This window comes from Pipistrellus kuhlii, unplaced genomic scaffold (genome assembly GCF_014108245.1).
Source record: "Pipistrellus kuhlii isolate mPipKuh1 unplaced genomic scaffold, mPipKuh1.p scaffold_m20_p_25, whole genome shotgun sequence".
NCBI lineage: Eukaryota > Metazoa > Chordata > Mammalia > Chiroptera > Vespertilionidae > Pipistrellus > Pipistrellus kuhlii.
In genome coordinates, this window is record NW_023425524.1 from 812,501 (window position 1) to 825,296 (window position 12,796).

Here is a 12,796-nt window from a genome sequence, read left to right on the forward strand (position 1 = left end):
CTGATTGATGCTCTAGAGTCTAGAGTCTAGTTTAGGGGTGTTGAACTCAATCAGAGAAGGGGCCAAAATCTAAAATCCAGCCTAAATCGCAGGCCGAATGGTTTACTGAACAGTCATAAACTGTCATTGTGATGGAAACGCAGCGGAGTGCAGTGATGACAGCGTGGTGCGGGCCACATTGCAAGGCCTGGCGGGACGGATTTGGCCCGCGGGCCTTGTGTTTGACACATGTGCTCTAGACACTGAGCCAAACCAGTGAGGGCTGTATCCTTTTTTATTTATTTATTTTTATCTTTTTTTTTTAAATATATATTTTATTGATTTTTTACAGAGAGGAAGAGAGAGGGATAGAGAGTTAGAAACATCAATGAGAGAGAATCATCGATCAGCCCCCTCTTGCACAGTCCCCACACCGGGGATGTGCCCGCAACCAAGGTATTATACGTGCCCTTGACCGGAATCGAACCCGGGACCTTTCCGTCCGCAGGCTGATGCTCCAGACACTGAGCCACACCAGTGAGGGCTGGATCCTTTTTTTTTTTTTAAAACGGAACAGACGCCGGCTGTGCATCAGCACGAGCACAGCTGCTGCAGGGTTTCCCAGCTCCCCTGCTAACCCCTCTCTGTCTCTTGCAGCCGTACATCCTGGCGGAGGAGCTGCGGCGGGAGCTGCCCCCAGACCAGGCGCAGTACTGCCTGGGACGCATGCCCGCCTACAAGGGCCCCGGCGCGGTGCCCGGCGCCCTGGACTACGCGGCCTTCTCCTCCGCCCTCTACGGGGAGAGTGACCTGTGAGCCCCACGCCGGCCGCCCGCCCGCGGCAGGGGGAGACCTGGAGAGCTCGGCGAAGGGAAGGGACGGGGCGAGGTTTAGTGTGCTTCATCAGTAGGTTTCTCTGTTTCGGAATTGTTAGCTAAACGCAATGGAACATCAGGGGTTTTTTTTTTTGGTTTGTTTCTCTGCTCAAACAAAGCAAATTCCCTGAGTAGTATGAAATGAGGAGGATCGAGGGACGGAAGAAAAGTCCAAAATGGGGAAATTCCCAAATACCCAAGGTTTGAGGCCAGGGAGAAAAAATTCGGTCAATGTTTGATATCTTTAAAAATATTCCTTAAGTAGGCTTACGTGATTACCGCGAGGGGAATGTGTTCAGGATATTCTTGTCCTACCTTCCCATCCAAAGATTAGCAATATTTTTTAAGTACTGTCGTTTCTTTAGTTGAACTTAATATGGAGAAACGGATCTTACATGGAATGGAACCAGACGACCCAAAATATCTTTAGAACTTAAAAGCTTTTAAGTAGAGTTTATAGTCAGCTCGTCATCATTTAGGACTATGCAGTCGAGGTAGTGGATTTCAATGCCTTATTTACCGTCCAAAGCAGAGACCTCAGGAATCACAGAAGCCGGTCTGCTTGCCGGAGAGGAAGCCGTAGTCACTAGGGGAAACGAAGGTGTTAGGATTATGAATCGAGTCCAGGTTTCTGTGCGTTTCCTAGAGCTTGGGAGCACAGGTTTGGGAGAGAGGACTGTAGGTTAGTGCTCTGTTTTTTGTTTTTGTTTTTAAATAAACAGGTTTCCGTAGCAATAGTTTATCACAGGTCATGGGTCAGAGACGGGCACCCAGATCGCTCACCAGGCCGCACTTCTTTACGCCCTCGGCTTTCTGACCTGGTCAGGAGGGGTTAGCAGGGAAGGACTCATTCTTAGCAGCCGTAGAGGTAACGGCTTGCATCGCAGACCTTACCTATTTGGGGGAATGCACCTGAGCAGTAGGAGCGACTAGACGTTCTTTGTCGGCACTCAGAGCGCGGTCACCACTGTGACTGGGTGCCGGGCCCTGGGTCTGGCTCTCTCCACACCTGATGCCCCGCCACAGAGGACAGACACCCCACGCTCCCAGCATCCTCTGCTCTCCCGAATGTTCATCTGTTCCCATGTGCGGGCTGCCTTATGCTATAACTCCCCCCTCTGTTTTCCCACCCTGCGGACAGCTTGTAGAGAAGGCAGGAATTCTGTTTACATCCGAGCCCTTAATGATCAGGAAAGGGACTGTAAACAAACAAAAACTGTTTGCAAACAGCAATTCAAGTGTTGCTAGAGGAGCAGCCATGTGCCTGTTACCCACCGTCTGCTTTCTCCGATTCTTGGTGGATTGCCACCAACAGCTGGAAACGTGATAATTTCCCTTCACACCTGTTCGGCAACCTCATTCTTTGACTGCATTGGCCCATGTAGAACCCTTTCATTTAATCTGCTTCATTTTATTAAGTAGTTAGTAGATAGCAAGTTAGGAAACACCCAAGTCCCTGTGTGTAACGCCAAACACGTTGGGCGATACTTAGAGGAACTGACTCTTTACGTCCAGCAGGTGCTATATTCCAGCCATAAACATTAAGGAAAAACTGGGAAGTCGTTCTGCCTCTGAAGCCACCAGGGGAACTTGGGGTGTTTTAGGATGCCTGCAGGTGGCTCAGCTGCCTAAAATGTTCATTGCTTTACAATATTCAGGCAAGAGACTAGATCAGTACTCTCTGCTAATACATGAAGAAAGGAGATAAACTCTGAAAAACACTTAATAAACATGTTTATACTCTCATCTTAGAAGTTATTTTTATTTCTGAAGCTGAATTATCAATTAAACTTAATTTATAAAAGAGAAAGAATCCATGCCTTTTTTTTTTTTCCCCCCAAATAGCTCGTTTCTTTGGTTAACCACAAACTTCTTCACTTAAAATTGCCATTATATTTCAAAACTCTCCTTTGGGTAACTATCTGCCAGCCATAAAGAGTTAGAAACTGGCCCGAGCCGGTTTTGCTCAGTGGATAGAGCATCGGCTTGTAGATTGAAGGGTCCTGGGTTCAATTCCGGTCAAGGGCACATACCTGGGTTGCAGACTTGATAACTTCAGTAGGGCGTGCAGGAGGCAGCCAATCAACGATTCTCTCTCATCAGTGATGTTTCTATCACTCTCTCCTATTGGAAGCCGCCCATTGCCCTCACTGGCAGAGAGAGTGGACAAGGAACCCGGAAGGCTGGTCAACCTTGAGGCTCCGGTGAGGGTCAGAGCCATACACCCACTGTCTGGTGGAGACAAAGGGAGCTGAAGCAACTCCCATCTTTTAGTCTTAAGTAATCCTTGCTGATGGGCTATCATCGAGCTGTTACTGGAATTGCCTGCCCAAGGGCTATAACCTCAATAAAAGGGCCTCCAATTCCCAAATTAATATTTTCTTGTCTAGTCTCTTTCATTTGTGTGCGGCCTCCTCCAGGACCTGAACCTTGAAACTGAACCAGGTGGGGTTTGGGGGGTATACACTGGCAGCCCAACCTGGGGTACTCGCACACTCCCCTTCATTTCTTCTCTGAAATTAAAAAAAAGAAAAAAAGAATTAGAAACAGATGATTGGGTAGGAGGTAAATTTGGCATGAGGAATTAAGGTTGATCTAGTTGGCCCTGACCAGTTTGGCTGCAGACTGAAGGGTTGCAGGTTAGATTACATTCTGGTCAAGGGCATGTATCATGCAGGTTCAATCCCTGGCCCTGGTGAGGGCGCATGCAGGCGGCAGCCAATCGATGTGTTTCTCACATCAGTGTTTCTCTCTGTCTCTCCCCCTCTCTTCCACTCTCTACAAATCAATGGGAAAAGTATCCTTGGGTGAGAATTAGCAACAAAAACCCCAGTTATCTGAAGGTCTTATTTCTACACAGTGGGTTTGTGTGGGATGAGCTGAGTGAGGGTGAGGGTGAAGGTGAGGGTGGGTGTGGGCTAGCAGATTATCACCAAAATAAATGAACACACTCTCCTACAGAGAGAGGGGAGGTTTTTTTGCAGTGTTCCCATTCACACTACAGATGCATTTGTAATTTCCAAGGGCTATTAAAATCAAGTAGCCCAAAATGGGTGGCCTCAAACAACAACAACAACGTATTGTCTCACAGGTGTGGGGACTAGAAGCCCAAAACGAAGGTGTCACCACGGCCTTTCTCCCTCTGACATCTACAGGGGAGAATCTCCAGTGTCTTCTCGCTTCTGATGTTTGCCGGCAATCCCCGGTTCCTTGGTTTGTAGGTGCAGCACCCCAATCTCTGCCTTTGCTGTCACTGTTATGAGGGCTCGATTATTACACACAGTAGGACTCAGTAAATGCTTTCTGTCTGTAAGTGGCCTTACACGCATCCCTCCCAACACCAGTGGATCATAGCGCCTGGACTTCCACTCAAGCCCCAGCACTGAGCTACACACAGTGGGGAGACCAGCAGTGAGGGGGTCAGGAGCACGGGGTCAGCATTGCGGGGCCAACAGCGTGGAGCCAGTGTCCGCTCCAACACAGCCCACGCGGCTGCATTTCCGGATCCCGGTGCGGAGGTGCGCAGGGCAGGACTACATTTCCCAGGGATCCCTTGGGCGAGTCTCAGCCGATTGGTTGAGACCGACAGCCAATGCGGCCGCGCAGAGCTCGCACGGACCAATCACAGCTCCGGGGCGGGAGCTCCGCGTGGGAGATCGGCTGCGACAGAAACACCGCCCCGGGGCGGCCGGTTCCCACACGCACGTTGTGGTCCCCGGCGCCACGTCCGCGGCTCCGCGGCCCCCGGCCCCGTGGCGCGCCCCGCGCTGGCCGGTGTCGCCCCCCGCCGTCCGCTGTGGAGACCGCCCTGCTGCGTCCCGCGCCCGAGGCGGAGGAGCGGGCCCGGCGGCATGTCGCCCGCGCCGCAGGAGCGCGCGCCCGCGGGTAACGCTCGGCTCATCCCGGTCGCGGGGCCGCTTGACGCGCGCTGGGGGCTCCGGGGCTCGGGGCTGCTTGCGCCCATGATGCCCCGCGGGACTCCCGTGGGAGACGACGGCGCCCGTGGGCTTCGGAGCAGCCGCCAGGGCGCCCACGTGTCTCCCCGGCCTCCCCGCCGGCACCCCTTCCCGCCCCGCTGGCACCCAGTCCATCCCCTCCGGCACCCCGTCCTCGCTCCGGTTCCCGCCCGCACCCCGTGTCCATCTCCCCTCCAGCACCCCGTCCTCCCCCGCCACCAACCTGTCCTCCCCTCCAGCACCCCGTCCTCTCTCCGGCTCCCGTCTTCCCCCGCTTTTTCCCCGCAGGCACCCTGTAGGCACCCCGTCGTGTCGTGTTTCCCCCCCCTCTTCCCCCACCCCTGTCCTCCGGGCCCGCACCCCTGTTCTCCCCATCCCGTGCTTCCCCCGTGCGTTTGCGCGGTGTACATCTTCCATTGCATTAGGCGTGGTCATAACTGAGTGGAAAAGTTTTTGGGCGGCATTTTTCTAACGTGTCGTGAAGCTATGAGCACATCTTTTATGTGAGCCCCGCTTACTCCCTATTGTGAATGGTTATAAAGGACTCTGCACCCTCTCTCCACAGGTCTTTTTCCCTCTTTCATTTTATAATTGATTCTTTTTATTGATGAAGGTATTATATGTGTTCCCATATCCCCCATTGCCTCCCCTCCCCATTCTCATACATGCCCACACCCCCCTGCTGTCTCTGCCCATCGGTTATGCTTATAGGCACGCATACAATCTTTTGGGTGATGTCTCAATGGAATACCTCGCTGCTGTAAAAGAGAAGGAGCTCCCACCGTTTGCAACAGCCTGGATGGAGCTGGAGAGCTTTATGCTAAGTGAAATAAGCCAGAGATAAATATCACATGATCCTCTTTCATTTTTCATTTTTTTATATATTGATTTTTTTACAGAGAGGAGGGAGAGAGAGCGTTAGAAACATCAGCTGCCTCCTGCATCCTCCCCCCCCCCCCCCCACTAGGGATGTGCCCTCAACCAAGGTACATGCCCTTGACGGGAATGGAACCTGGGACCACCCCCAGTCCGCAGGCCAACGCTCTATCCACTGAGCCACACCAGTCTTGGCATCTTTCATTTTTTAAAGTCGCACGTCCCCTTTCTTCAAAGCAGGCGTGAAGAGAACCCTGCGGGATGAGATCGAGGCCGTCCTGCGGGAGAGGATCATGGTCCTGGATGGCGGCATGGGGACCATGATCCAGCGGCACACGCTGAGCGAAGAGGACTTCCGAGGCCAGGAGTTTAAGGATCACGCCCTGCCGCTGAAAGGCAACAACGACATCCTGAGCATAACTCAGCCGGAAGTCATTTACCAGATCCATAAGGTAACCTGTCACCAGGCGAGGGCCCTTCCAGCCTGTCCTCGGGGCGGAACGCTGTGCTGGGTGCTCTGGAGGATACAGACACGTGACACAGCTCTCAAAACTGTGTGTGAACTTGTCTGAGGTCAAATTCTGGGACTAGTTATTTTCTTAGAATACATTTTTATTGATTTCAGAAAGAGAAATAGAAACATCAATGATGAGAATCATTGATCAGTTGCCTCCTGCACGCCCCCTACTGGCGATCGAGCTTGCAACCCGGGCCTGTGCTCTTGACTGGAATGGAACCCAGGACCCTTCAGTCCCCAGGCGGATGCTCTATCCACTGGGCCAAGTTTTGTGTTTTATTTACACCACCCGCCTTTCTGTGCAAGTCTCACATCTGTTTGCGTCTCTGGCCTCTAGTGCATGCAGTATCTTATGCCTACAGGCTGTTTGGGGGTGATGATGTTGAAAAGGCATGTTTGTTGTTGGGGAACAGGGATTCTAAAACTCGGCCTTGACATTCCTATCTCCTTACAGGATTACTTGCTGGCTGGGGCTGACATCATTGAAACAAACACTTTCAGCAGCACTAGTGTTGCCCAAGCCGACTATGGCCTCGAGCACCTGGTGAGACATCCGCTTTCCTTCACAGTGAAGGTGTTTGTGAGTGTTTGTCACATGGCTGGTTGCTAGTGAGACGACCACCGGAAGCAAATGCCTAGTTGTCTGTAGTTTGCGCTCAGGGAAATGGTTTGACTCTCTTCCGCTTATGAACACAGCAGCCCGTTCATTTCCCATCTGGCTTCTTTTATGGGCAAGTAACAATCAAATAAAAATGATTATTATACAGTGACTATCGATAAAGAGCTGACAGTGGCGAGCTGGGCCAGGCCTTTCCCATTAGTATTTGAACTGCGTCCAGCATGGCCAGGGGTGGAACCTGAGGAAGGACGGTGAAGGATTAAAGAAAACAGATGACTAAAGAATACGGTTGGGTCCAGGTGGATCACTGTGCCTAGATGAGGAAACAGGGACACACCCTGTAAGCCGAAGCTCTATTTTATAGTCAGATCACACAAAGCAAAACCAGGGCAAGACGTTTGCAATGTTCTGTCGAGTTTCAAATCTTCTTTCCTCTTGTTGCCATTCTCTGAACTCTATCAAGCTTTCTTTAGGCAGCACTTGCTGCACCCCCACTCCCCATCCCCACCACACCCCCACTGCCCACTTCCCTGCTGAGTCAAACTATAAGGCTGAGCTTACATACAACCACAGCCTTTGGCTCTACTTGTGCTGGGAGGGCTTTGCCCTCCAAGCTGGGACTTGTATGTGGTTTTGTCACAAGTTAATCCGAGGCTTAATCTTGTCCAAACGCTGAAGCTGCTCTCCACGCTATTCTTTTTTGAAAATCTTTGAAAATCTGTTGAGCGACACCAGCTTATTCTCTGCCATGCCAGAGGTCCAGAGAAGGTCCTTCTGCCGCCTCACTCATGGCTTTGGGCCGTAGGGGTGTCGAACTCAATCAGAGAAGGGGCCAAAATCTAAAATCCAGCCTAAATCGCGGGCCAAATGGTTTACTGAACAGTCATAAACTGTCATTGTGATGGAAACGCAGCGGAGTGCAGTGATGACAGCGCGGTGCAGGCCACATTGCAAGGCCTGGCGGGACGGATTTGGCCCGCGGGCCTTGTGTTTGACACATGTGCGGGGGAAGAACCACAAGCAGTTTCCAAAGATTCTGGTCTTTCAGGCTGGGGTTGCCGATGGGCCTTCTTGGCCAGGATTTCATTCAGAAACTCAGATTAATTCACTCCCCATTTCCCTACTGTGAGCGACATTGGGTTTTAGAAGGTCTTGCGTTCCTTGTTCTGCACGTGGAGAAAAAGGGCAGGCTAACGCCGTGGTTGGCAAACGGCGGCTCTCAAGCCACACGCGGCTCTTTGGCCCCTTGAGTGTGGCTCTTCCACAAAACACCACGGCCTGGGCGAGTCTATGTGGAAGAAGTGGCGTTAGAAGAAGCTTAAGTTTAAAAAATGTGGCTCTCCGAAAGAAATTTCCACCGTTGTGCTGTTGATATTTGGCTCTGTGGACTGGTGAGTTCGCCGACCGCTGGGCTAACGTTTGCAGTTCCGTGCCAGGTCTACCGGATGAACAAGCGCTCTGCAGCCGTGGCCAGGAGCGCGGCCGAGGAGGTCACGCTCCAGACAGGTGAGGAGCGGGGCCCCTTTTCTACAAAGGTGATCCCTGGGATTGTTTCGGCTGTGACCTGGTGATAGGAAAGGATTATTTACTGAAACACTGAAGCCAGGCATGCGAGCATGAAGAGTTCTTTGGATTGGCCTGGTGATCGTGTATGTGGCTGCCCTATATTTCATCATTTTTCCAGATAGCCCATAACCAAATTAAAAATATATACATATATATTATTGATTTTTTTTTTTTTTACAGAGAGGAAGGGAGAGGGATAGAGAGAAACATCAATGAGAGAGAAACATCAATCAGCTGCCTCCTGCACACCTTCCACTTGAGATGTGCCCACAACCACGGTCCATGCCCTTGACCGGAATCGGACCTGAGACCTTCGGTCTGCAGGCTGATGCTCTATCCACCGAGCCAAACTGGTTTCGGCGCCCCATAACCAAATTTTGCAGTAAAATCTATGACCCATCCCTCTTGAGTGGGAGGAAGACTTACCCATAAGCCTCCTGTTCATTCAGGAGAGGTCGAGTTTTGTTGTCAAATGAATTAAGAGAAAAGTTGGAGCTTTTGTGCTTTTTGGATTTCAGAGTATTGGACAAAGGATGATAGTTCCGCTTGCTAGGGAAATCTCACACCTTCTTGATTCGCAACAAAAACCTGGAGCAAATTCAGAGGTTTCACGCTTGCTTTTCTTCCCCAAAGGAATTAAGAGATTTGTGGCAGGAGCCCTGGGTCCAACTAACAAGACGCTGTCTGTGTCCCCATCTGTGGAAAGGCCAGACTTCAGGAACATCAGTGAGTATCGCTGATCTCCAGCAAGGGCCGCTGTGTTTGGTAAAATGGGAGCAGTAATACTTCTGTCTCAGGGTTATTGAGACTTCATCCACATGAAGGGCTTACGGCGCTTCCTGGAATATAGTATACGGCTCAAAAGAAAGTCAGCGACTGTGTGTGTGTGTTTTGTTGTGGCTTTTTTTTTTTTTTTTTTAACTTGCTTTTGAATGTACTTTGTGTTGTGTTCTTGATCAGCCATGGAAATAAGACCGGTCAAAATAAAGCTTTAGAATGACAACTTGAGACATTATGGACACCCAGCCTTGGTCAATGAGAGAATAACCCATTGGACCTCCAGTTTATTTAGCACAAAGCAGTCCAAACTTTATAAACACATTAGCATTACAAAAATGATAAACTACCATATGTAAGCATACTTGCATTGAGAGTTTACAAGAACGTCTTAAGAAATCCAGATGAACTTCTTAAGCAGGAGACTACTAAGAACCAACAATGGCACTTTCAGAGCTGCCCAGTCACGATATGATGGATGGTGATGGGTTATGTGTAGGTGACAAGTTCAGACACGTGGTTTGTGCTTCCACACGCGGTCTCCAGGGTGGCTCCCTCTGATGCTCTCGGTCTCAGCGTGACGGTGAGGAGCTCCCTCTTCCTTTCTCCCGCGCTGTGGAAGGTGAAGGATGCGGACAGCAGCGTAATTGACAGATGTCCCGCGTGTGATTCATTTTTTGCAGCTTTTGATGAGCTCGTTGAGGCCTACAAAGAGCAGGCCCAAGGGCTGCTAGACGGTGGGGTCGATATCATACTCGTTGAAACTATTTTTGATACTGCCAATGCCAAGGTGAGTTAAGGGGGGAAAAGGGACAGAGTGTGTGTGTGTGTGTGTGTGTGTGTGTGTGTGTGTGTGAGGCGGGGGCAGGGAGGAGAAAGAGGAGGGAAGGGCTGTGATGAATCCCTGATGTAGTGAGAAGACAATGATAGCTATTTAAAAAAAAAAAAATACTTTTATTGATTTCAGGAGGAAGCGAGAGAGAGAGAGAGAGAGAGAGAAAGAGAGAGAGAGAGAGAGAAACAATGATGAGACAATCATTGATCAGCTGCCTCCTGTATGCCCCCTACTGGGGATCCAACCTGCAACCCAGCATGTGCCCTTGACTTGAATCGAACTTGGGGCCCTTCAGTCCATAGGCTGATGCTCTCTCCACTGAGCCAAACCAGCTAGGGCTGATTTAGCTTTTTAGCTTTATAATGGTATAAGAGAATTTTAATTTTGGATGGTTGGATTCTGGCTGTGTGTGTGTGTGTGTGTGTGTGTTTTGTGGGATTTTTTGTTTGTTTGTTTTTGGTTGGGAGAGAATTATATTTGCAAGGGCACTCCCCATTCCAAGATAAGGACTTAAAAGGGTTTCTTTTTATCCCTAGTACTTTACATTTCATCAAATGTTTAATTCCTAGCTCTCTATCCTTCTCCCTTCTGTAAAAAAATCAATAAAATATATTTAAAAAAAAAAAGGCTCCCCAGAAAAAGAGGTGCTGTGGGTGCAGCCAGCAGACCGCCCCCTGCAGGAGTAATGCAGGGGGGCCTCGCCAGCCATCTGGTAACAGGTAGTGCCCGCCCCACTCCCGGGCTGTAGTGACAGGGGTGCTCATCCCTGGGCATCTGGGTCTTCCAGGCAGACCGAGTCCCCACTCATTTCACTCCCAGGTGCCACGTGGGCTCCTGCTCCCATCCCTGTTGCTCTGGGTTGGGGATCCCTCCCGCTTTGCAGCTGCCGCCGCGCCTGGGTGTGGGTGCCTGGGTGCCGGCCCTTCCTCGCAGGCTCTGTGGCTTCCTCTGTAAATCCTTGGTTATCACATTTCAGTTCAGCTCCCTTCCGGGGGATCGTTCAGGCTGATGGCTCTGTGATGGAGCTGTCAGTGCCGTGGGGCCAGGAGCAGGGCGTGGAGCTCCCGCCGCCTCTGCGGCCACTGGAACCCTCGGACGCTCTCTCTCCCCGACAGGCAGCCTTGTTTGCACTCCAGGACCTTTTTGAAGAGACGTATGCTCCCCGGCCCATCTTTGTAAGTCTAAGTCTAAAGTGCTGATTTTGTTTTTTATCAATACTGTCAAATATTTGAGGGTAGGGTTTTTTGTTTGTTTGTTTGTTTGTTTTTTCTTGCATAGAAATACCAGATGCATAGAAATAGTATCTTTTAAGAACCACTTACTTGAATCTTTCTGTTCACCTGCCTCCTACCACCACCTGGAGACAAAGAAAACAATTCTAGAAGTGGTTACTGGAAGGCAAAGCGGTCTGGCTGAATTGTCTCCTGCCAGAGGCTTAGGGACCACTCCCTTTTGGGCCCTGAGAGGGGGGACGGAGGGTTGGGGGGGTGGGGTGTGTGTGTGTGTCCTTGCCTGCTGGCTGTGTCGGTCGTGTCGTTCCCCGCCCTGCACTGAAGACAGCAGATTGCCAATCTAATAATCAATAGGTAGACCCTCCCCAGAGTCCTAGGGTTCCTTGGAGAAAATAAAATAGAATCAAAACCAGGGCCGTGTCTCAGCAGGAGGTTCGCACGGAAGACTGGATGTGTGTATTCTGACACTGCTCTCTGCTCTCGTCATGGCTTTTGCCTCCCTTTTCCTGGCTTCCCTGGCTCCCCAGCTCCCCCGCACTGGGCATCTCTGCTCTGACCGTTGTACAAAGTGTGCCTGTGAGTCCCACCATCCTCTTCCCGGTCGAAGGCACCGGAAGTCAGCGTGCTCCTCTCCTTCTGGCCTGTGGCTGAACTCTCCATTCGCGTCTGTACTGTTGACTGAATTTGCTTTGTTAACTCAGATTTCGGGAACAATCGTCGATAAAAGTGGGCGGACGCTTTCTGGACAGACAGGGGAGGCGTTTGTCATCAGCGTGTCGCACGCAGACCCACTCTGGTGAGTCACCGTTCTTTCCCGCCTCCATCCTTTTGGGGGGGGGCGCCTCCCCTTATAGCGTCAGGTTGTGCCTGTTGGTTATTCCCCATCTACGGGATAACCAGGAGCAGTCTAGCTCGGAATAAGATGGGGATTTTAAAGCTCAGATTTTTATCTTTTAAAATTAACATGGCTTTTTCATTCTATTTTAACGTATCTTTTAAAAAAATCGTAATGGCTTAAATTACATACTGTGAGTGAAGGGAAGCTCTCAGAATATATGCTTTTCCTCCTGTGTCTTCTCCGTAAACATTCATTTCTTCTGTCCAGAAGCTGTGCTCACCCTGTCTCTCATTCTCTCTGTCTCTGTCTCTCTGTGAGTCTCTCTTTCTCTCCCCTCCCCCCCCCCCCCTCTCCTCCTCTCTCCTGGCTTCTTGTTATCCTTTAAGACTCATCTTGAGAGTCCTCTTTGGGGAATCTGCTTTCTCTTACCAGCCCAGGCTGATGTTTCTCTCTACCCTCAGGATTCTGGCTGGTCTAATAATCAAACAGACATGAGACAGGTTAGCAAGAGAAAATGACCACATTTAATACATAGAAAAGGATGATCCTGATAACTTCCTCTTACCTTTACAGCATTGGGTTGAACTGTGCTCTGGGTGCAGCTGAAATGAGGCCTTTTATTGAGACAATCGGGAAATGCACCACGGCTTACGTCCTCTGCTATCCCAACGCAGGTGTGTGCCCACGGGAACTGCACGGGGGAGATCCAAATGCCCGGACATGCGT

The 12,796-nt window shown here is 50.5% G+C and overlaps 2 protein-coding genes across 3 annotated transcripts in view; both read left to right on the forward strand.

The window, feature by feature from the left end:
• The window catches only part of ACTN2 (actinin alpha 2), a 41,460-nt gene extending 38,800 nt beyond the window's left edge, over positions 1–2,660 (forward strand). Inside the window, exons 21-22 of the mRNA XM_036453410.2 lie at positions 637–1,540; positions 1,641–2,660. Coding sequence (XP_036309303.1) covers positions 637–795 — 159 coding nt within the window. The 3' untranslated portion in view covers positions 796–1,540; positions 1,641–2,660. The remainder of the gene's footprint in view (positions 1–636; positions 1,541–1,640) is intronic.
• A 1,857-nt stretch (positions 2,661–4,517) lies between these two features.
• MTR (5-methyltetrahydrofolate-homocysteine methyltransferase) overlaps positions 4,518–12,796 on the forward strand; it is a 37,399-nt gene continuing 29,120 nt past the window's right edge. The window contains exons 1-9 of one of the 2 annotated variants that reach the window (XM_036453408.2): positions 4,518–4,739; positions 5,924–6,138; positions 6,658–6,747; positions 8,259–8,328; positions 9,022–9,114; positions 9,849–9,955; positions 11,116–11,175; positions 11,934–12,028; positions 12,644–12,744. In XM_036453408.2, the coding sequence (XP_036309301.1) occupies positions 4,706–4,739; positions 5,924–6,138; positions 6,658–6,747; positions 8,259–8,328; positions 9,022–9,114; positions 9,849–9,955; positions 11,116–11,175; positions 11,934–12,028; positions 12,644–12,744 (865 nt within the window). In that variant the 5' untranslated portion in view covers positions 4,518–4,705. The remainder of the gene's footprint in view (positions 4,740–5,923; positions 6,139–6,657; positions 6,748–8,258; positions 8,329–9,021; positions 9,115–9,848; positions 9,956–11,115; positions 11,176–11,933; positions 12,029–12,643; positions 12,745–12,796) is intronic. The other variant, XM_045587066.1, reaches the window with a different exon arrangement.